The sequence below is a fragment of the Thamnophis elegans genome, chromosome 1 (assembly GCF_009769535.1).
Source record: "Thamnophis elegans isolate rThaEle1 chromosome 1, rThaEle1.pri, whole genome shotgun sequence".
NCBI lineage: Eukaryota > Metazoa > Chordata > Lepidosauria > Squamata > Colubridae > Thamnophis > Thamnophis elegans.
The window spans coordinates 329,569-351,694 of NC_045541.1; the positions used below are offsets into that span (position 1 = coordinate 329,569).

At 48.3% G+C, this 22,126-nt stretch overlaps 2 protein-coding genes across 3 annotated transcripts; one reads left to right on the forward strand and one right to left on the reverse strand.

The window, feature by feature from the left end:
- ATXN1L (ataxin 1 like) lies at positions 1–4,329 on the reverse strand. Its single transcript, XM_032220158.1, has 2 exons — positions 4,287–4,329; positions 1–4,209 (listed from the first exon to the last, which is right to left on the reverse strand). The coding sequence occupies exon 2, from the start codon at positions 4,179–4,181 to the stop codon at positions 2,211–2,213; it is 1,971 nt and encodes a 656-aa protein (XP_032076049.1). The 5' UTR covers positions 4,182–4,209; positions 4,287–4,329; the 3' UTR covers positions 1–2,210.
- Positions 4,330–5,109: 780 nt separating this feature from the next.
- On the forward strand, positions 5,110–21,312 carry AP1G1 (adaptor related protein complex 1 subunit gamma 1). Of its 2 annotated transcripts, XM_032220140.1 has the most exons (24): positions 5,110–5,402; positions 8,731–8,934; positions 10,519–10,643; positions 11,062–11,203; positions 11,499–11,595; positions 11,685–11,761; positions 12,256–12,264; positions 12,819–12,914; positions 12,998–13,078; positions 13,157–13,255; positions 13,513–13,568; positions 13,845–13,958; positions 14,895–15,035; positions 15,832–15,886; positions 17,506–17,628; positions 17,722–17,811; positions 17,921–18,048; positions 18,386–18,490; positions 19,150–19,291; positions 19,480–19,609; positions 19,701–19,790; positions 20,356–20,516; positions 20,634–20,732; positions 20,956–21,312. In XM_032220140.1, the coding sequence occupies exons 2-24, from the start codon at positions 8,734–8,736 to the stop codon at positions 21,055–21,057; spliced, it is 2,463 nt and encodes an 820-aa protein (XP_032076031.1). In that variant the 5' UTR covers positions 5,110–5,402; positions 8,731–8,733; the 3' UTR covers positions 21,058–21,312. The 2 variants fall into 2 exon arrangements, with proteins under 2 accessions (XP_032076031.1, XP_032076039.1); XM_032220148.1 differs by lacking the exon at positions 12,256–12,264 and having other exon boundaries at positions 5,111–5,402.
- Positions 21,313–22,126: the final 814 nt, after the last annotated feature.

Consider the following 22,126-nt stretch of genomic DNA (forward strand, 5'->3'; position numbering starts at 1 on the left):
TACAGTACATGTGGATTTATTTAAAACAGATACAAAAAAGCACAATAAAATAGATTAACCTCCTTAGACTGTAATGTGGCATTAAAGATCAGGGAGGAGAAAAGCAGTTGGGGGTTTGGCTGGTCCTAAGGCGTTTGCCAGTATATCGCTGGCTAGAGTGTAAAAATAAGGATTGGTTGTAGGGCTGCAACACATGCAACTCTGGTGGCATCCAGCATCCCATCCTCGCCAGCTAAGGTGCTATCTGGGAAAGGTCCCAGGGAGGAAGAGGGACCTTCAGAGGAGCTTCTTTTGGGCCTGCCCTGACCCCCTCATGATTGGCAGCAAAAGGCTTTCCCTTCCACGAGCCCTTCAGGGAGCTCTCCTCTGAGGCTAAGGTGCCCTTGAAGAAAGGGGCCACTGAAGCAACTCCCAAGAGGAAAGGGCCTCTGACAAATGCCCTGTCAGAGATGAATTGTTCTTGGGGTTCGTGGGCAACAGGACAGCCAGGGAGATGCCAATCCCACAATATTGGGTATTAGGAAGCCTCCCCTGCAATTGCTAGAATTGGGCACAACTTTCTGTAGTGTCACATGAGAGAAATAGCTTATTGCTCTAAGTAGCGGGCTCTCTTGGTCTCTGTGGACCTCGTGAAGCAATGACTAAAGACACGCCTGCAACTTATAACTGTCTTGTCAACTTGTAGACATGCCTCTGAAAACAGGAGGGTGAGCCGTCTGCCATAAGGGCACACAAACAAAACTTTGGACCCTCGTGGCTGAGCTGTCCAAAATTGAAGGTATACGCTCCAACAACTATGGACAACTGGCATTGCAACCGGGAGACAGCTACCTATTTTGAGAGAAAGGATTAAACTAGTTTGCAGCCATGAAACTGCTGCCCCTTAATCTGGCATCAGACAGAGGAGCACAGAGATTAGTCAGGAGGCACACGGAGGAAGTTCAGGGGACCCTGAGAGGAAGTTAAGAAAGGCAGATATGTTGGACAAAAGGTGGCTAGGAATAGTGCAAAGCGCCAGGGTCTTCGGGGCAAACCAGCAAAGAACCCAGCAGAAAAAGCAAGGTCACCTTTCATCTGGAATTAGGGATGGGCTGATGTAGAAATCCAGCACTCTGATCTATCAGAATTGCCAAGCAGTGGAATTGAAGTCACGCTGGATCGGAGAACATAGGTGAGAAATAAGCCAAGGTATCCATTTAGAATTATTAGACCTGGTGGTGGCAACAGCTGTTTTGGAGGGAGATTTTGTCATTACACCAAACTAGGCAACACAGTAAACTTCTGCCTAGAGCTAAGAGCACAGTAACAAGACGGGGAGATGCTCAGCATGGCACCATGAAATGAAGCAACTCTGCATCACTTCCAGTGCAACAGATCCAAAACTGATAGCCACTTAGCATTTTTACTTACTGCTTGCTAAAATCCAAAAGTCTACTGCCCTTTTTTAGTCTCTGTTGAAGCCGGCAAAGGATAAAGGGCACTTTCCTCAACCATAGCCTTTGCAGCTACACAGTTGAACCCTGGCTCGGCAATGGATGTTTGAGAAAGGACTGGCAGCCAAAGCAGAAACGGAATGCGGCTTTCACGGAAGAACAGTGTTACCTGGGCAGGGATGTTATAGCAGAATGGATGCAGAGCCAGCAAAGGCTAAGGGGTCTGCCAATAAGCAGAAATCTTTGTTCTGCTTCTATCTACTTTCCCTCCTATTAAAAAAAGGCCTTAGTTCTATGTGGCAACAGTTACAAAACTATGCACTGGGTAGCAGATTTTCTGAACGGGATTGCTAGATACTTCTTCTCAATACAGTAAGATAGACAAATATCCATCTCCCTTAGGAGACACGGAAACTCCCAAACTGGACTACTGCAGTGCCCAGACCAATTAGTCAAAATATCTTGACCAAGACCTGAGCAGAAGACTGGACAATTCCCTTAGCCCCCACACTGACTGACTAACTCTTTTTCTCTCTTGGTGAAAGCATCTTGCTACTTATCAGCAAGTGTCTGATTAAAGTGCTTGCGTCTTAAGGGACCTGTGATCCCTCTCTTCGTCTCACCTTGCAGAAAGCAGGGGGAGATGGGAAGAAGTTCTGCCGGTAGAATGGTTTAGGCACACAGCTGGAGGAGGAGCTGGACATCTCTTGGGTGTCAAGAGAAACTGATTAGTGGCCAGACTATCCAGCATGGCCGTGGTTCACCCACCATCAGAATTCACTTCCCTGCATTTGAACGACCCTCTATGGACAATTTGACTTCCTGGGGAATAAATGAAGGGCGAAGCAGGGATAAACGAGGCTCCTCCACTACTTTTTGAAAACTGGGACCTGCCCAGTCATATACAGAAATGGGTTCCAGATAGGGGGATTCCTGGGATAAGCCTAACACTCCTACTCTTCTCTGTAATGGAGTCTTCTCCCTCACCTGACCTTGTGGCTCCTGAAGGATTAGTCCACTCTGCTCTGGCTTCTCTTGGATAGTGCCCTGAGAACTACTTTGTGGAACCAACTTCCCATTCAGGCTTTGTAAACTGATGGAAATACAAACATCTCCCACCTGAAGCTTATGACAAGGGAGGGAGAAAAGCCGAGCGGTCCTCTCTGGGTTGCATGATGACCAGCCTTGACCATACACAAAGAAAGGGTGCTCAGGGGGGACATCAATGGTCACTTTGCTCTGCTGCTCTCCAACTACAAAATGTAGCATCACAAAGCCCTGCCAGGGGCTTTCCTGAATGTCCACCACTGTGCTGGAATCGATCTTGAGGCCACCACTCACCTCTGCACTGCGCACAAAGTCTTGGGTTTGAAGATCCTCGACGCGCTTGAGCTCTCCAGTAGCCAACTGAATAATAGCTCCTTTCATGAAGTGGGAAGGCAGGTGGCCCTGGGAGTGGACAAAAGCTGCTTCCGGCTGCATCTCTTGGGGTGGTACGTCAGGGCTCACTCTTTCCAGGCCTTCCTGAACTGTAGGCTGAAGGGGTCCTAAGACTAGTTTGCCATTGACCAGAGTCAACCTTTTGAGAGTCTGCCTAGAGCAGAGTTGCTTCTCGGGAGACTTCACAGACAGTCTTTGCAAATGGCTCTTCTCAGCAGTAACTTGTACCACGTTCCTCCCCGACTCCTCTTTCTGCTCTGCAGCATTACGATGAGACAGGTTAAGGGGGCTGAAGTTATCCTTCTGCTGAGCAGAACAAATAGGATATTCTGAGAGAACTCCCACTACCCTCTGCACTTCTAGGTCTGGGGTACTTGGCTGAGATGGCACCGATACCTCCATTCTCAAGACCGGAGTACTTCCACTGTACTCTTCAACAGTCCTTGGCCACTGCCCTTCAGCTTCATTCTCCTTTGCCCCCAAAGCAGATCTTTGTGGCCCATTCATTGCGAATCTTTTGGAATCAAGCTGCTTCTCCTGCAAAGATTGGTCTGAGTTCAGACCAACAGCAGCCTCAAATGTCGAGTAACCTGCTGGCACACGGGACATCTGGTAATAAATTGGAATCTGACCCTGCGAAACGTCCAGAAGGTGACCTCCAATATGAGGCAGCAAAGGGCCCGAGGGTGAAACAGAGGCAGGTGGTTTGCCAAAGGTGTGGGTCACCTGTGAGGGACAGGACTCATTGGCCAGAAGATTTGGTGCGTAGGGCACAAAGTGAGGGACATGAGAGGCGGTGAGACCAGCTGAAGAAGACAGCAAGTGGCTGGGGAGGAAGCCATGAGGCACAGCGTAGGGCAGTGAGTAATGCGACCCCACAAACTGCAAAGGGCTGGCAGGGAGCTGCGTGTAATGGATAGGCGGATAGGGAATTCCTGGATGCTGCTGCCGCTGCGAGGTCAAGCCGTAAGCACCAGGCAGCGTGCTCACGTTCACCACCGGGGCGAGGGTGGTTGGGGGCACAGGCACCTTGTACAAGCCGTACTGGTCCATGGTTAAGCTGCCCAGAGTTTCCCTGGGGTGGTCGCCGTCGCCGTCAAGGTCGCCGTCGCCGGGCTCGGTGTAGCGCGAAGGCGCGCGGGCAAGTCTGCCCGCCGCCGCCTGAGCCCGTTCCGACGAGGCCTCCACCGCCACCGCCGGATCCCGTTCGGCCGGCCTGGCCGACCCGTCGCCCCCGCTGGCGGACGGCGGCAGCTCTCGCTTCTTGGGCGGGAGGCGGCCCTGGCAGCGTTCCTGGGCCGCCCTCATGGCGCTTGCTGGCGGAACGGGGCCTCACCTGCGGAGGCAAAGAAACCAGTAGCGTTAGAGGCTCGGAGGCCGGGAGAGCGGACGCCCGGCGCCCGCTTGGCTCACCTGCCGCCTGGCCGCCCGCCTGCCGCACTTCTGCCGCTGCCGCCGCCTCGCCCGGGCTCCATCCCGCTGCCGCTCCCCGCCCTCGGCGCGCCGGAAATGCTTCGGATGTGATGCCAGCGAGGCGCGAGAGGGCGCGCTGAGGTGACGTCACTCCCCAGCCGGCGGTCGCCGTAGCAACTCAACAGGAAGCAGCTGGGACGTGACGCCACCGCCGCGCGCTTGAATCTCGCTCGCCGGGACTGCGTTTTGCTTCGAGGAGCCAGCAAGCCGTTCCGGTTCCCCACGGGACCGGTTAACCCGGCTCTCATGGCTTAGTTCCGGTCTTAAGCTGAACTTTCCGTAACATTCTCGCACCGTCTGAGGTCTCTGCGAGCGCCCCCACCGCCCCCCATCCCGATCCCGCCTAAGGGTAGCTCCGGACAAACCTTCGGTGCCAGCGGTAGACACGCGGAACTTCTTTGGTCTTTTTCCCGTCCCCGCGGCACCTTCCCCCCGGGACGGAGCGTTCGAACCGGGATTTCCCGCGCCTTCTCCAGCAGGCTGGAGGCTGCCCCTCCACACCCGAACTTTCAACCGTAACGCCGTTGGCCCCCTCCTCCCCGAGGGGCAGAGGGACCTGCTCTGGAGGGCGGGGCCATCCGCGACGCCTCTTCACACTAGCGCAACTCCCGTTCTTCCCGCTTCACAGGCGCCCAGGAAGAGATGTCCCCCCCCCCCCGGACGGAACCTTCACACTCGTCAGCGAGCTCCAGCCGGGCGGTTATGGCCGGCGCGACAGCCGCGGTGACTCGGCAGGCGTCTGACGTCATCAGTGCCTGCCGCGGAGCGGTCTTCGTGTTCCCCACCTCGTACGCCTCCGCTTGAGAAACGAGTCCTGCGGGCGGGTGCCGCAGTCGCGTGCGCGGCAGGAGTTGCGGGGCTCCGAAAAGGGGTCATCCCGGGGCTGCCCGCCGAACAGTCTTAGCGAGTAACCGCCGCGTCCAGACGGAGATAAGCCAGCAAGTGCCGGCCGCAGAATTCCTCCGCCTGCGGTATCGGTGCTTTGGTTCCGCCGTCGCCATTTTGGATGCCAGGCTCTTGCCGCTGTCGCCGCCATCGCTGCAGGGACCCTGCCCGGTGAGTGTGCCCTCGGGGAAAGGCGGGGGGGGGGCTGGGCCGGAGCGTTTCCCCCCAAGGCGGCCGGTGCGTCTCCAGTTCCCCTCTCGCGGCTGGCCGAGCTTTTCCCGGCGCCCTGGCGCGGCCCTTTTCCGCATGGGAGGCGCGGGCCCGGCCTCGGCTCAGCCCTAATATCGCCTTGGGCCGTCGTGTCCCGGAGAGCCGGCCCGGCCCCGAGGATTCAGCCCAGGCCTACCTTCGCTGTCCCGCTCGGGGAAACCCGGAACGACGGCGTTGCCGGGCGGCTCTCCTCCAGAATAGTAAGCTAGAGCTATGAGGCCATCAGCGACTTCTGACATCGGGATTGTTCTCCGAGGAAAAGCAGTTTGTCTCCTTTTTGACCGTGTTCACCTGAGTGGCCGTTTTGCAAGTTCCAGTTCTTAGTGTTCTGGCTCCTCCCCCACCCCCCCCCCCACCCCCCCGTTAGTCAAAGTGGCTCAACCTTCTGATTTCCTCCTTCCACCTCATTCTTTTTTCAGAGCAGTTGATTAGCTACGAATCTGACAAGCTAGGACCCCCAGAGAAGGGAAGATAAAAGGAAACAAACAGGGAAATTGGGAGGTCTTCTAAGTGCAGCTCTGGCGTTGAATGTTTGTAGGATTAGCCTATTGACCATGGGTAAATCCCTGCCATGCTTTTGTTTAGCACTTCTGTTGATGTTGCTATACGGGAGCATCTTATGGCAAAACGTAATTTTATTTGCAATACTGTATATTTGACTATTAAGATTCTTCTTGGGCTCAGATATCTATGATTTGAGCATTCTCTTGCATTCATAGCTCCTGTTAAAGGCCTATGACTGGCTGAGCTTTTGCCTACCTCCAGCTGGTACCTCCAGTTGCGATTTTTGGGGAAAGCAGCAATTTCCTCATATCATTTTGTGTTTTTATTACCACAGCACACTCTACATAGGTCACCTTTAATTCAAGAATTGAATTAGTCAGCACCTTAGGTGATAGCAGGTATACTATATAGTCTGAAGTTTCCAGAACCAATTAAAAGTACTGGTCTTAACCTATAAGGTCTGAACTTCTAGGTACTCTCCTTCAGTTCTAATCAGCCCATGCTGTGCATTCACGTCCATACTCCACATAGGAGAGCAAAGTATTGGGGCGGGGGGGGGGGCAGAGGCAGTTCTTAGTTGTGGCTCCAATATAATGGAACAGCCTCCCCCCTCAGGTGCATTCGTCCCCTGTGTGCTACTGAGCAAATCAGACGTTAATTCTTGCTTTCATCTTTCCTCCTCTACCAGCAGCTCCCAACATTTTGGGCACCAGGGACCAGTTCTGTGGAAAGAGATTTTTCTACAGACTGGGTTTCGCTTATTGCCTGCATCCCATGGATGGGGCTTCGCTTGTTTTCACAGACCAGTTTCTGGTGTGCCACGGACCAGTGCCAGTCCACAGACTTGGACTGTTGGAGACCCCTGTTCTATACAATTGTCTATAGTACATCATTTTAATTTGTTCCTTCACACGGCTTTCTTTATGTTACAGTGTTGTTAGTTTGCTTTCTTATCTGACTCAATCTTAATGTAATACAATATAATAAATCCTAAACTAACCTCTAAATTTCCATGTGGAGGGGAAAGCTTCTAGGAATGTATGTGATATTTTTCAGGAGCAAAAATGGAAGTTTGTTGTAAGCAAGCTCCTCTGAAAAGAATTTGTATCTGAAAAATACGCCTGTGTCTATGAAAATGGATCTTGTAAAATACTATCTGGGTTAGTTCATCATGTACATTGCTGGTTTTTATCCATGGTTTAGTGAATACGGTATATAGCATGCTACAACACCAAATAAATCATAGCATAACTTAGTATATTGTGTGAAGCATCCTGGTGACTGATTTTGTATCCTGTTTTTCTTTTGTGAGCTCAAGGTGGTACATGTGGGACTCTCTTTTTAATCTTTCCCCCAAGTAACCATCTTCCATGGTTGAATTACAGAACTTTAACCTGGGTCCCCCCAGATTATATATTAACCATTAGATTCCCCTAGCTTTCAGTGCGATCAATTAAATCACAGCCATAGAAGCTATATTTTAGGGTGATACATGAATCCAACCCTAATATCACTTATTTGTATATAGGATTCTCATTGCTTCTTATAGAAGCATTTCTGAAACTACACCAAGTACACCTTGGTGTATCTTAAGTAATGCTGCTTCTTCTGAATGGCTCTCTAAGTCAGACACTGGATCTAAATAATGAAAATAGTTGGAAGACTGCTAATACAGATGTCTTTGAACAATCTTTTTCGACTTTGGTTAGCAGAGCTCCGTCCACGAGCAATGGGGAATACATCTTAGATTTGTCATCTTAGATTTAAGAGTTTGGAAGAGCTAGTCCTAACACTAAACAAAGCTTGCTTCTGGTAGCTGGGGGTGGGAATGGTTGCTAATTAACAACGTTTTTCGATATCATATCCATCTTCTGACCGTCTTCTGACTTATCACACTAAAAAACAGCGTGATAAGTTTACTATGATCATATGAAGAAATTGCAGAGAGTGTTGAGAGAACGCAGATATGTATAAAGAAGCACTCTTGGAAAACATGAAGTAAACAAATGAAACTGAGTAAATTATACTTGTATTGATGTTCTTTTATATTTTAAGCAAGGCTTCTGTAATTCTGTAGTTTGGTTGGCATTGATCTAGAGAAATTGCTAGACAAATCACAGATAATTTGTAAAAAACCAAAAACAATTGGAATAGCCATCCCAAAGGTGCTGCATGGGTTGTTAAGCAAGAAGCTCACATGCCCTTGACTTTGGACTTCCTGCCAGCTTCTTAACTGACTTTGTTTTTGGGAAGCTAGGAGGGAATATCAGAAACCAGGTGATTGTGGCACATTGCAGCATGAGAGTTGCAAGCTGGGGACTGAGTACCCAGATCACAAGGACACAATCATAGGTACACCCTGCAATGGCTGCAACTCCAATCACTGGTAATAACTATCAGTCATAATTTGGTATTTGAACAAGTGGTCCTAACCTGAAGACTACCTGTATCTATCCATATTTTGGGCTGCTGTGAATACAGCATTTTTTTTAATGTAGGAAATACAGATACATTCTATTTTAATTCCAGGCAGGTATTCTTTGTAAGTAGTAGGGGTGTTATTATTTTCACACATCCATGGGTTGCTGGCTTAGGATGGCAGCCCTGAATTAATCATAAGAAATAGTGGAAATGGAGACAAGATTACCAAAGAGGTTGTTACTTGGGAAATTCTGCAACAGTCATATATCTACAGCCATTGATTTCATTATCTTCCATTTATTAGAGGATGCCAGCACCCATCAGACTCCGGGAGTTGATCCGGACCATCCGGACTGCACGCACACAGGCAGAAGAAAGAGAGATGATTCAGAAAGAATGTGCTGCTATCCGATCATCCTTTCGAGAAGAGGACAACACATATCGCTGCCGGAATGTAGCTAAATTGCTGTACATGCACATGTTGGGCTATCCTGCCCACTTTGGACAGGTGAGCAACCTTCTTTTGAAATGGTAAACAGGCAAGCAGTCACAGTGCCTTACAGTTTTTACCCTTTTGAGTGTGGGAGAAAACTTCTGGAAACTCCTGCAGGAGAGAGATACTAGAGGAAGAGGTTCTCAGTTTCCATTGATGGCAAAAAGTATTTCTTCACATTATACAGCAGCATGAGTTTTGTTTCATGGCAGCCCTTGTTATTTCAGAAAAATAGGATAATGGGTATTATTTAGGCAAAAGGCCCTTCCCCAGGTTGGTGTTTTCCAAATAAGACTTCAGGTATTAAGTCAGCTTTGATCTGACTTGGAACAAATAGGTCACCTCTTCTGCCCCCAGATGTGAGATGATGCACCTTTACCTATTCCTCATGCCATACCATTCTGCAGAATTTATCAAGCACATTGAAACAGAGGTAGCTGCAGATGACATCCATCATTACATAACACACACACACAAACATACACGTGGATTATTTTCCTATTGTCTGATTGGTGTGGTTGCTCCTTGAAAACTACTAATGGAGCACACAGTGAACCTATCTTTGCAATATTTCTAAAGCAGCAGCCCATACAGATAGAGACAACTGGCGTTGAGGCTGCACATTAGTGCAGTCCCCTTCGGGGGGAAAGGGCAGCATATAAATATAATATAAATATAAATATAATAATAATAAAATCAAAATCAAACATTACGCCTTTAAATCATACCTGTTTACTCCTGTCAACCTCAGTTATGCCAAAACCACATCAGTATGCAATTAAGGTAACTTAAAGCTTTCTCGTTTAATTTCTCCAAATCTTCTTTTGAGATGGCTTTGTAAGTGCTTTAAAAATATTGAGATCCTGTGAGCCCAAGGGCAGCATGGGTAATTCACATTTCTGACTTACTAATCTTGATGTGGATATAATCATTATGCTACGTGACAGGTTTTACTTTTTCTTTGTTTGACAACCACTTTTATCCTGTGGGTTTTTATTTTGGGCATGGGGGGATTTGACATCCATGCTTGGTTTTTCTTTTTTACAGTTGTGTTTTGAAAACTAATAAAAGAGAACTTTTTGCAATGTTATAAACTGTTTTTGTTCTAGAATGGGGGTTGAGCTAGAAGATTGCCATTTGGTTGGCCTGGCACTTGTTCAGTTTAAATTATGTTTTTATTGAATGTTAGCTGCCTGGGATCTCCATGTGAGAGTGGTGACCATATTATACCTATATGCATACATCAATGCTGTAGGAATCTACAATCTTTTTATTGTCCTGCCAAGGCAAGGGAGGAGCATGTGGAATTGGAGATGCCTTGAGCATTTCCATTCATTTGCAGTCCAAGTGACACATTATACTTTTCTAAAGGGAAATGTTGATTTTTGGTCCTTTCTGCCCTGTAAACACAGATTTTATTTCTCCAGTAGCAGCCAAGGCTGATCTGGGCATTGGAAACACAAGAGTATCAAGCAGCCAACGTTCTCCAAATTTATTCACAGCCTTGAATTTTTGGGCAGGGATCACTTTGGCCATGCAAAGATCTTTCTGTAATGAAAATGCTAAAGCTTAAACGGGCTTCCACTGTCTTCCTTGCAGCTGGAGTGCCTAAAGCTGATTGCCTCTCAGAAATTCACAGACAAGCGCATTGGATATCTTGGAGCCATGTTACTCCTGGATGAGAGGCAGGATGTTCATCTCCTCATGACCAATTGCATCAAAAAGTAAGGCTGCTTGCTTTCCTGGGACTGAGGGTGGAAGTAAGAAATCTTCATCTAGTGCTTGGGACTTGATTCCGAGCAGTCTGTGTTCCCCTACCTCGGACAGAAAAAGAAGCGTTCCTGCATAGAATGTAAGAGGCAGCCAGATAGTTGAGATGAGCTGGGACAGAGTACAAACTTCCCACCTGCGACATGTAGGCGCCTGGCATATCATTATGTGCACGAGGTAGCTTGGCAGTCAAACTAGTGATTCTTGACCCTAGGCTTCCAGAGACTTTAACTGTTGGTTGAGAAACTATTTCATTTGCAATGCACACAGAGTTGAGTTTGGCTGTCCAGAAACAACATCTGATGCAGTTCCTCCCCCAGTTCCTGGCCTCTTCCTGGTACTTCCTTGACCCGTTGCTTTCTCCATCTGCAGTGACCTTAATCACAGCACACAGTATGTGCAGGGCTTGGCACTTTGCACCTTGGGCTGCATGGGCTCTTCTGAAATGTGCCGGGACCTTGCTGGGGAGGTGGAGAAGCTTCTGAAGACGTCTAACTCCTACCTGAGGAAAAAGGTACCCCGTTGAGAGACACGGGCATTTTTCTGCCATTAGTGGCTGGTGAAATGGTCTTTCTTCTTACATTAAGACTTTGGCTTACTTCATTTCAGCTGTCGGAAAGGAAGCTGTACCTATGGGAGCATTTCCCTACTTGTTGCCTTTCTATTGGCTGTGTCTATCTCCTATTCTCGCAGGCTTCAAATGTTTCTGCCCAATTTTGTAAATTCCAGAACTTGAATAAAATTCAAATAAAATAGCCTTCTTTGGGGAGTATTGAGAAGGTACTTAAAATGCACTGATTCATTTACAGGCAGCCCTATGTGCGGTTCATGTCATCAGGAAGGTGCCTGAGCTGATGGAGATGTTTTTGCCAGCCACAAAAAACCTGCTGAATGAGAAGAACCATGGTAATAATTCTTTTTAACCACAGCATCTTTCCATTAAATTGTGCTGCAATTGCCACATAAAATGTGGATTCATGTGCTCTTTCACACAGGTGTCCTGCACACCTCTGTTGTCCTCCTCACTGAAATGTGTGAAAGAAGTCCAGATATGCTTGCCCACTTCAGAAAGGTGAGAGACTGTGTGAGAGTTTTGTGCAGTTGGGTTCCTGTTCTTGCCCTTTGAGCGAGAAGGATAAGCTTCTGGTCCTGGTTGTGGGACAGGATGTGTATTTCATGACCTGTAGACACACCCATGATAAGTGGCTCCCCTTTCTGCCTATTGGAATATCTTCGGCTTGTTCTGTTTTACGAACAAATGGCCTATCAGATGTACCTGAAAGTGATGTATGCCAAGGCAGGAGCTGCTGCTGCTGCTGCTGCTTCTGTCGCTTAGCCCTGAGGTTGGCGCAGACTAGCCCTTGCCTGGCCCCAGTGGATGCAAAGGGAAGACGCCATGGTCCCTTGGGGAAGGCTGTGGTTGGGAGAGGAGAACCCGAGTGTCCTGGCTGCCTGAGTAGGTTGGTGATGGTGGTTGATGCTGCAAGCTGAGTCTTCTCTGCACAGTACTTACCTTCGTCTCTTTTGTCCCCTTTCTCTGCTTGGAATCCTGCTATGGTGGGTTAGAATGAAAAGGTAAGAAGGTGCTCCCAATTCCCTGCTTCCGCCCCTACCCACCCCCTGCAACGCATTGCATGCTTTGCTCTAGGCTGGTATAGGCCAGTGCGCTTCCTCCTCTCTGCTGGATTAACCCTGGTAGTCTAGACTTGGAGAGACTTGCATTGCTGTAACCGCAACACTTGGCGCGACCCTTTTCCTGGCGTCTTCTCATAGGACGTGTGTCGTGAGAAAAGAGGCAGAGAGAAGGATGGGCTGGGTTCCAAACATTTCAGGGCTGAATTCAGTGGGCTCCTAATAATAGGAGCCACCTGAGCCTATTCAAAGATTTTTGTCATCAGTCTTATGATGACACCCCACCCCACCACTTTCCATACTTCACCTGCTGTCTTTTTTAGTTTCTGTGCTGAGATATGGGACTGCTGCCATCCGACTGCATTAAAAGGCAACCCTAATGGTTACATATGCTGGGGAGAAGTTAAGCAAAGAGGTTTTCCTTTGTGAGAGATTTGTCAAAAAGAACCACAGGTCGTAGAATCTAAAATCCAACTCTTGATATCTGTTCTTTTCAGCTTGTACCTCAGCTTGTTCGCATTCTGAAAAACCTTATTATGTCAGGCTATTCTCCGGAGCACGATGTTTCGGGTATCAGTGATCCCTTCCTGCAGGTTAGTTGTTTTGAAGGCAGGGAGCAGAATTGGCTTGCTGTGTAAGGCATCTTCAGGAACCTGAAACAACAAATCTTTTCTAGGTTCGAATCCTGCGGTTGCTGAGAATTCTGGGCCGAAATGATGACGACTCCAGTGAAGCAATGAATGACATTCTTGCACAGGTGAGAGGATTGTGGGCAGGTGGTTGGGAAATCTTGGACTGGAAACCAGAAAATTGTAAACCATCTTCTGTATTCCAGGTGGCCACAAACACGGAAACAAGCAAAAATGTGGGAAATGCCATTCTTTATGAAACCGTCTTAACTATCATGGACATAAAGTCTGAGAGCGGCCTGCGAGTACGTCACTTTGGCTTTGTGGGTCCACAAGGAAAAACGGCTGCCACATTGGAGCATCGTTTTTCCAGGCTTCCTCAGGAGCACCAGAACTTTTCAGAAGGAAAAGTCTGATTGGGGCACCAGTGGGATTTAGCTATATGCTTTCATTCCTTGGTTGACCAATGTCTTGCCTTGCTACTCCCACTCTACCCACCCACCCACCCACCCCCTCCCAACAAAGAGGTTCTTTGTGACCTTATCTATCTCTATCTCTGCAGGTTCTGGCCATTAACATTCTTGGTCGGTTTTTACTCAATAATGACAAGAATATAAGGTAAGCCTATCAATGCATGTTATGATTGGAACTGACCTGACATTCTGCCCAGCACCAGGCATCTCTTAAGTGTGGCCAGGAACATAGTTTTTGCTCACTCCGATACAGTAGTTCAATCCAGGTCTTTTTGTCACAATGAGATATTTTTATTGCTTAGCTGGCCAAAATTGACTCTGGGAGCTTTGAGGAGACTTGACTCTGCCCCTTTGCTTTCTGCTGTGTGCTACAGTACAGAGCAGCCACCATCATCTAAAGTATTTGTTTCTTGCTTCTCAGATATGTAGCCTTGACGTCCTTGTTAAAAACTGTGCAGACTGACCACAATGCTGTCCAGAGACACCGGAGCACCATTGTGGATTGCTTAAAGGATCTGGATGTCTCCATCAAACGGTGAATGAAGCTGGAAGAGAAGACCAGGCTGTGATCACAGATTACTTTTTAGCTGCCCTGTGTTTCTTCTGCCTTTTTTTCTTTTTTAGCTAGGCTTTCCCAGAGAGCCAAGTACTATATCCAAAGTGTTGTGTTTTCCCTAGCGTGGCTTCTGTAAGATTCTGCCTGCCTTTTGTGTCAGGATGTTAATCCCAGCAGCCTGGAGATCTTTGGAATAATCTACCCATTATAATAAACTTTTTTGTCCTTTGCTCTGGAGAAAAAAATAATGATTTGCCCTAAAAATAGCTTGCAGTTTTGCTTACTGTTTAAATGTTTTGATGTTGAGAACTAAATATTCATTTAAAAACTTATCAGATTTGAAAGGCGGGGTAGAGTTGTAAGAGCCAGCAGGGGTAAGTGGGGCAGAGGCTATAAAATTTAATTTTTCAAATCTCACAGCATTTTACGGATGCTACCCACAGTTTTAAAATGCAGTCCCACAGTAGATAAATAGAACTTTTTGCACTTTTAAGACGCACCAGTAATTTTCAGGTTAGGTCTACTCACTGATATCTTTTTCATCCTTTCTAGCATTGAGGACATTACATTTGCATCAAAAAGAGATCTGCCCCCTACAGAATTTCAGCTTTGTGGAATTTTAGCCATTGGCGAACAGGGGGGAGGGTTCTTTCTGGGTTGAGACCTATTCAAAATTTGATAATTTCATTGGTGAGGAAACAATCTGACAGTGCTAAGAAATTTGGCCTCTTGATTCATGCAGATATAGGACACTTGAGAATGATTTGGTAGACACAAGTCAGCAAGCATACCTGTGACCCCAGAAATACTCTCAGGCGTGCCATGGTTCTTCTTTCTGCATCAGTTGAGGTTTGGTGTCATTTCCTGATGATACCCTATGGCTAATGAATCCCTTTCCTCTCTCTCCTTTCCCAGGCGCGCAATGGAACTCAGCTTTGCTCTTGTGAATGGGAACAACATTCGGGGAATGATGAAAGAGTTGCTATATTTTCTGGATTCTTGTGAGCCTGAGTTCAAGGCTGATTGTGCATCAGGAATATTTCTTGCAGCAGAAAAGTAAGATTACTTCTTAAGAGCTTCCATAGATTTGTGTATGACCAGTCTTGCCACCCATTCTAGTTCTGCCACCAACATTCACAACATGGGTGTCCAACCTTGTGGCTTGCCTGGGTCACATTGCGTGAAGAGGAATTCTCTTGGGCCTCATATATAACATAGTTAATGTATATAAATCACATAATTTAAAAGTTTACGATCTTGTGGGGCTGCAGTACTAGCTGTCCAGGGCCGCAGGTTGGACTTGCCTGATTCAGAGGCTGTGTTGTGGGAAAGCCTGCTGACTGACTGATTGTATAAGAGGCTTTATCTCATATAAAAGGGCTGCCTTGGGTTTTACTGGTGTCTGGATCAGAAGCTGCTGACTGGAGAGACTTTTGCACTAAGCAAGGGAAGTAGTGGGGTTCTTTTCCGTTCACAGTGGAACTCTCTTCTTGCTCTGCCATCCCACTCTTAGCTGCTGTGTTGACTTGAACAGCTACGGAAATTGCACTCCATTGGAGAAAAGGCATACATTTGCGTGCTGGAATCATGTCGTTAGGCCGTGCTTCCTGCAAGATTGCCCAGATGCCATTGAGCACTGAACTAACAATGATAATCATCATCATCATCATCCTCACTGCTCCCCCAGAAATCCCCCTTTGCCCCAGTGCAGGGTTTAACTTCAGTTCACAAATGTCTGCAACAAAATCCAGATTACTCCAGTATTGTGCCTGAATATATGGGGAAATTTGGAAATTGTTGAGCAGATAGTGGCGTATGATCCTCTCTGAACATACCTTTGTTGATTTTCCAGATACGCTCCTTCTAAACGCTGGCACATAGATACAATCATGCGCGTCTTGACAACGGTAAGTACGGCTTCTACAGAGGATTCACCATGATTTCATATATGCCAGGCAGCAGACATTCTTCAGGTGCATCACTGTTTAGTGGCTGCAGAGTGGGATTGTGCTCTGCTCGTCACAGTCTGACTGGCTGCATTGAAAGAGGGCTAGGGAGTCCTCTTGCTGGATGTGGGCAGGAAGGACCCAGTTAGCCAGGCATGCCACAAATGACAGGGGTTACACTGATTGTGAGTTTGCTTCTGGGTGTGATTCAAGTGCTGCCTGTAAAGCCCTACATGATGGCCTGGGGCCTCACTTGAGGGACTGCTCGTCTCCTATTAGATCTGCCTGAGTGGTTCAATCTGGCAAAGTTGACACGCTTCTTTCAATTAAATAGTGTCATCTATCTCAATGCTTTCTCGGATTCAGTACAGCCCTTGGAAATTAGATTCTCCCCAAGATTTGAACAGCCCATCATCCTACTGGTGTTTCAAACGCCCCTGAAGGCCTGGCCCCTCACATGGCCTTTGACAAGTGTGATTGACACACACACACCCTTTTTTTCCCCATCTGGTTTTGTTAGCCTCTGCTGCCTCTGTTCTTTTTACTCACATTGGTTTTCTTGTTTAAAATGTCTTTAGCAATTAGCAAACAGCTCAGTCATTGAGAACTCGTACATTCAATAGATAATTGTTTGCAATAGCCATCTGCAAATAATTCAGGTTATTGAAAACCATTTGAAATAGTTTGTGCTGTGTCAACCTCTTTAGAAGCCCTTTCTCCTTCTTGGAACTGCAAGGCCACTTAAGAATCCCTCAGCCTTTTCTCTGTTTATTCTACCAATGTACAGTGGAAAACTCTTTTTCTGAGGGTCACCATAGTCTTTGACAACAGCACTTGAGAATGGAATTTCCATTGCTAAATAATGCAGGGGGGGGGGAATGGCAAGGGCTGCAGGAGCACATGTGAGAGGCATAGATTTGGGAGGTGCAATGAAGGTTGTAGGGGGTATGCAGGACTGCTGTGGCACTGCTCCCCAACCTTTCTGGATCCACTGGCTGGCAGAGGCCTAACCCTAACCCTCCCTGCATGCACAAGTGAAACACTATGAGTTGCGACCTGGTAGCGGTCTGCGGAAAGGGGGTTGTGGGCCCTTGTGCATGAGAGAAGATAGGGAGGCTTGTGGCCTTCCCTGCTGGCTCTGCCACTGACTTTCTGTGGGTGCTGGCAGGGATGGTCACAAATAGCAACCAGGGTGCAGCAACCAGTGGGGAACGCAAATGAATTGCCAAGTGCCCAGATCTTGATTGGGCATATGAGAGGCTGTTGGAATGGGCAGAACTCTGAGGACTGGTCATAACCACCATTTGTTCAGTGGCATCATAACAGTTACTGACTGAGGTGTTTCGAGGAGAGTTGGACTATAGAATTTTGCAAACTATTATACTGGTGTAGCATTTTATTTTGATTGCAGCTGATTTATAGAGTTGAACTTTATATATATTTATATACATCACCCCTCCTCCCCACTTGAATATATAATTTTCTGGTCCAACATCTGTAGCTTCCCCAATAGAAACCGCTTTCTAACTGCCAAACCATGGCTAAGGTGTGATCCTGTCATTTTGCCCCACCCTCTCCAGGCAGGGAGCTACGTTCGTGATGATGCTGTGCCCAACCTTATCCAGCTCATTACCAACAGCATGGAGATGCATGCCTACACTGTACAGAAACTCTACAAAGCCATTCTGGGAGATTATTCCCAAGTAAGTCCTGTGGCGGGTGGGCGGGAACACACTCGATTGCCTCCAGGTAGGCAACATGGCCTAACCGTCAAGTGTCACCTTCTCCTCTGCTAGCAAACCCTGGTACAGGTGGCTTCCTGGTGCATTGGTGAATATGGGGATCTCTTGGTATCCGGTCAGTGTGAGGAGGAAGAGCCGATCCAGGTTCGTTGACCGGGGAAGGGAAGAGGATGGCTGTGGTTTCTGAAGCGTGAGCTTTTGGCCAGGCGGCTGCTTTCCCTGGTTCCTTACCCCTGTCCAAACCTTTGCCTAGGTCACAGAGGAGGAAGTTCTTGATGTTCTGGAAAGTATCCTTGTCTCCAACTTGACGGCATCAGTCACACGGGGCTACGCCCTCACCGCCATCATGAAACTGTCAACGCGGTTCACTTGCACAGTCAAGTGAGTCCTCTGGGGTATGGAAGAGGTTTGCCTTTGCAGCTGGGTCTCTGGTGCTGTGCTTAAAAGCTTCTGGAAAGAGCCAAACTCTCCAGGAAGCTGGCATTGAGGAGAGGAGTCTTCAGCGCTGAGTCCGCTCTTGAACCATAGAGGAAAACCTTGTGACGGAGGCCAGACGTTTCCACGGGGAATCCGTTTGGTGCCCCCAGGGCCATGGTAGTTGTGTCTCGAACCTGCTGTGTAGCGAAAGGCTTGGGGCTGGCAGGCCTGCTAAAGTAAGCGTTCTGCTGCTTCCACCACTTCTTCCCCCTTCCCTTTCTCTCTCTCTCTCTCTCTGCAGTCGCATTAAGAAGGTGGTCTCTATCTATGGCAGCAGCATTGATGTGGAGCTCCAGCAGAGGGCAGTGGAGTACAATGCCTTATTCAAAAAGTATGACCACATGAGGTGAGTCCTGGAGGTCCTGTTGCCTTTCCAAGCCCTTCATTGTCCAGTGTGGCGAGGCTGAAGAGGGACTCCTCCTGCTGAAAGATAGGCTTGATATCACAGCTCTTATATCTTTGCTCAGTTGGGTATCCTGCTATTGCCCTGAAATACTGAGCGGCTCTATTGAAGAGCAAATACCTTTTTGGAGGATAATTATTGTCTTCTAATTAGTTTACAAGTCACATTTCCAGTATGGACAGATAGTAGTAGACGACATAAGATTATCTAAGAAACACTTCTGAAATTTAAGAATACTTATCATGCATTTCTTGAAGTGTATCAATTGTAACTGGCCACTTCCTAAATTCTTCGCAAAACTACATCTGGCTGAGTTCATGTAGCCTAATATATCCTAAGACCAGATAAAATGACACTGTTCTTGTGCACTATGTTGTGTCTAACAGAAAACCCCTATTATTGATCTGTTTGCTATGTCCTAAACACACATGACAAGAGCATGCTACCAGCTGAAAGAACTTACCTGACGGCTTGATGTGCCTCTGCTGGGGCCATTCCTGTTCCTTTCTCAGAGAGACACTCTGCAACAGGGGCAATTGCCTTCTGCCCCAGTTAGTCATGTGAATAGAACCATGGGATTTGGTTACCTTGCTCCCTTGCAGGTCAGCTCTGCTTGAACGTATGCCGGTTCTGGAGAAATTGGCATCTAACGGTCCTACAGATGTTACTCAGCCCAATGGGGAAGCAGAGCCAACAGTCTTGGAGACCAAGCCGCCTCTGGCCAGCCTGCCACCAGCCAGCCAGGTAAGAAAAGTGGACGTTTTGTGGCATTCGTGCTCTCAACAAGAGTGACTTAAACGATCGGTTGATGGTTTTCTTGCTGCTCCTCTTCAGAAACCCCCCTGCTTAGCCGCTTCCCTGGGTGTTTTCTTCTGAGTCGTGTGCTCTTTTGTCTAGATAGATTAATGGGCTGTCTCTGTGTTTTGCGTTAGGCCAATGACCTGCTGGATCTTTTGGGAAGCAATGACATCACTCCTGTCATATCAACGGCCCCTTCCAGCAAGGCAGCTTCTGCTGGTGGGGAGCTACTGGACCTCCTTGGGGATCTCAATCCAACAACAGGTGAAATCCTGTATTCAGGAGGGAGAAGAACCAGATGGTGGGAAGCCCAATGTTGTGGAGCCATAGGATTTTCTGTGTGTTTCTTTTGCAGGTCCTCCAGCTCCTGCCCCACAGATACCACAGCCTCCATTTCTGTTGGATGGACTTTCTTCACCACCCATCTTCAATGATGTACCTTCTGGTGAGAATGTAGAATGCTCTGGACATGAGGAGCTAGGCTGATATATGGAAAGAGATTGCTAACATGTAGAAATGTACCCAGCTCGTTTCTATTGAAGATATTTCCCAAGATGACCGAGAACCCCAATCAAAAACAAAGGGTATTGCTGATGAAACCTACTCTAGCAAACAGGACAGCTTCTCGTGGGGTTGTGGTGTCATATTGATTACCATAGCCTGGTTTTCTAGAGCCAGCATGGTATCATGGTGAAGGGAAAAGACTAGAAATAGGAGTCTGTGAAATCTCGTTCCACCTTAGGTACAACGCCAGCTGGGTGGGCCTTGGGCCAGCCTTAGGAAGGAGGCACGGCAAGCCCCTTCCAAAGACAAGGAAACCACAGGGGCCAGTCCAGGCAGTTGCCAGGACACTACACCGGAATTAGAAGGAGAAGGAGACAAAAGCCAGGCATTCCCCTGCAGCATGGTTCCTCCCATCCCCGCCTGTGAGGGGGTTGGAATCCAAGCTTCTAAAAAGTAAGGGAGGTTGCAGGCAGCCCCAGGACCTCAGCAGTGCTGCTTCTCCACAGGCATCCCTCCAATCACAGCCTACAACAAGAATGGGCTGAACATTGATTTTGCTTTTGAGCGCTCCAACACCAACCCCAGCGTCACCGTCATCACCATAGAGGCCTCCAACAGCACTGATGTGGACATGACAGATTTTGTTTTCCAGGCTGCGGTACCAAAGGTGGGTCCGGTCTTAGGCTCACCTAAGATTGGGGAGGGGGGGGTGTTGGCCATCAAAATGTTTCTTGCTTGGGATTGCCAGGAAATCAGCCTGGCTCCCTTATTTGTTCCCCTGTAGACATTCCAGCTGCAGCTCCTGTCTCCGAGCAGCAGCAGCATCCCAGCATTTAACACAGGGACCATCACACAAGTCATCAAAGTCCTGAATCCGCAAAAGGTAAACAAGTTCTCCAGCCTCCCTTCGGGTGGCCTTTGGCAGGGGAGGCCCAAAGGAAGCAAGAGAGCCTTGGGCAAAGGAAGATGTGGCTTTTGCCTCTTCTTCTTCTTCTTCTTCTTCTTCGCTTGGCTCCTCTCTTGGCCGGGTCTTATCTGGCCAGGGCGGGACGTTGCCTCCTCCTCTCCACCCGCTGCTCAGTTTTCCCCTCTCTGGCTTTTTGCAGCAACAGCTCCGCATGCGGATCAAGTTGACCTACAACCACAAGGGCTCAGCAATGCAGGACCTGGCAGAGGTCAACTCTTTCCCCCCCCAGTCCTGGCAGTGAGCTCTGCTCTCCTCTCCCTACCTGGTTGGCCAAAGGAACGTTGGGCAGAGCCTGTGACTCCAGAGCTGGCTCCCCAGCCTCCCCGTGGCTGGAGGAGCTGCTGCTGCTGCTGCCGCTGCAGGGGACGAGGAGCACCGGCCTTGCTCATCCTGAAGCATCTCTCTTTCGAACCTTGCGCACTCTCTCTTCCCCCTCCTGAACTGCTGAACTTCCCCATCCACCACAGACGCCACCACCACCACCACGTTCCCTTGTTTGGGGAAGGGGGAGCGCGTTGGGAGACGTGCTCTCTCCCCCCTCCCCTGAGAAGGGGGCTGCTGCTGCTGCTGCTGCTATTGCCGCCTTGTGTCCAGCAGATGGGTGGGTGAGATGGGTTTGGGTTTGGCTTGGCTCCTCCTTACCGGGTTACCATCTTTAGACGCTTTTGTTCAAGGAAGCTGGTGCCCTTCTTTTCTCCTCGGGCTCCCCTGATGTTGGAGCCCTTTTCTACACATGACTGCACCCTTGGTGAGCAGTGATCTGAGCCCTGTGTGGATCTGCTGTTCTGGACAGAAACGCTGCTTAGAGGATTTGGCAGGACATTGGGCAGTGAAGCCAAGCCCATTTTGGGCCAGTGCCTCTTTGAAGAAGCATCATGACGGACAAGACTGACTGCTCTAGCAAGTCGTTTTTCAATGTGCCCCATCCCAAATCTCGGACCTCCTTTTGTCTGTTCCTTGGCTGCCAGCTGTGGTAGGATGAGTAGAAAGGAAGAGTGTGTTCCTGGGCAAACGTCTTAGAGATGGAGGGGGGGCCCATTAGCTGCAGAAAGACTCATCTCAAGATTCCACTGCAAAGCTGCTTCCCCGTCCCGCCCCCCTCGCCCCCTTTCATTTCCTGAGTCTGTCAGTCCTGGGTTCCATTTGAATTTGTTCTTCTGGGACATTTGTGTTGTATCTGTAATACTGGCACTGAAATAAAGACCATCTGGTTTAATGAGATGTCCTGCTTTTAATAACTGGTATGGAACTTCATGTTCCAAATGGGGAATGCAGCGATGCAAAAGTTCAGCAAGAACTAGTCCTAATGC

Bases quoted from the DNA above. Each gene is read 5' to 3' on its own strand.
- ATXN1L (XM_032220158.1), bottom strand. From the start codon at position 4,181: ATGAGGGCGGCCCAGGAACGCTGCCAGGGCCGCCTCCCGCCCAAGAAG.
- AP1G1 (XM_032220140.1), top strand. From the start codon at position 8,734: ATGCCAGCACCCATCAGACTCCGGGAGTTGATCCGGACCATCCGGACT. The intron at 12,915-12,997 runs GTTAGTTGTTTT...AATCTTTTCTAG, and splicing joins TCAGTGATCCCTTCCTGCAG to GTTCGAATCCTGCGGTTGCT. The intron at 19,791-20,355 runs GTGAGAATGTAG...GCTTCTCCACAG, and splicing joins CTTCAATGATGTACCTTCTG to GCATCCCTCCAATCACAGCC.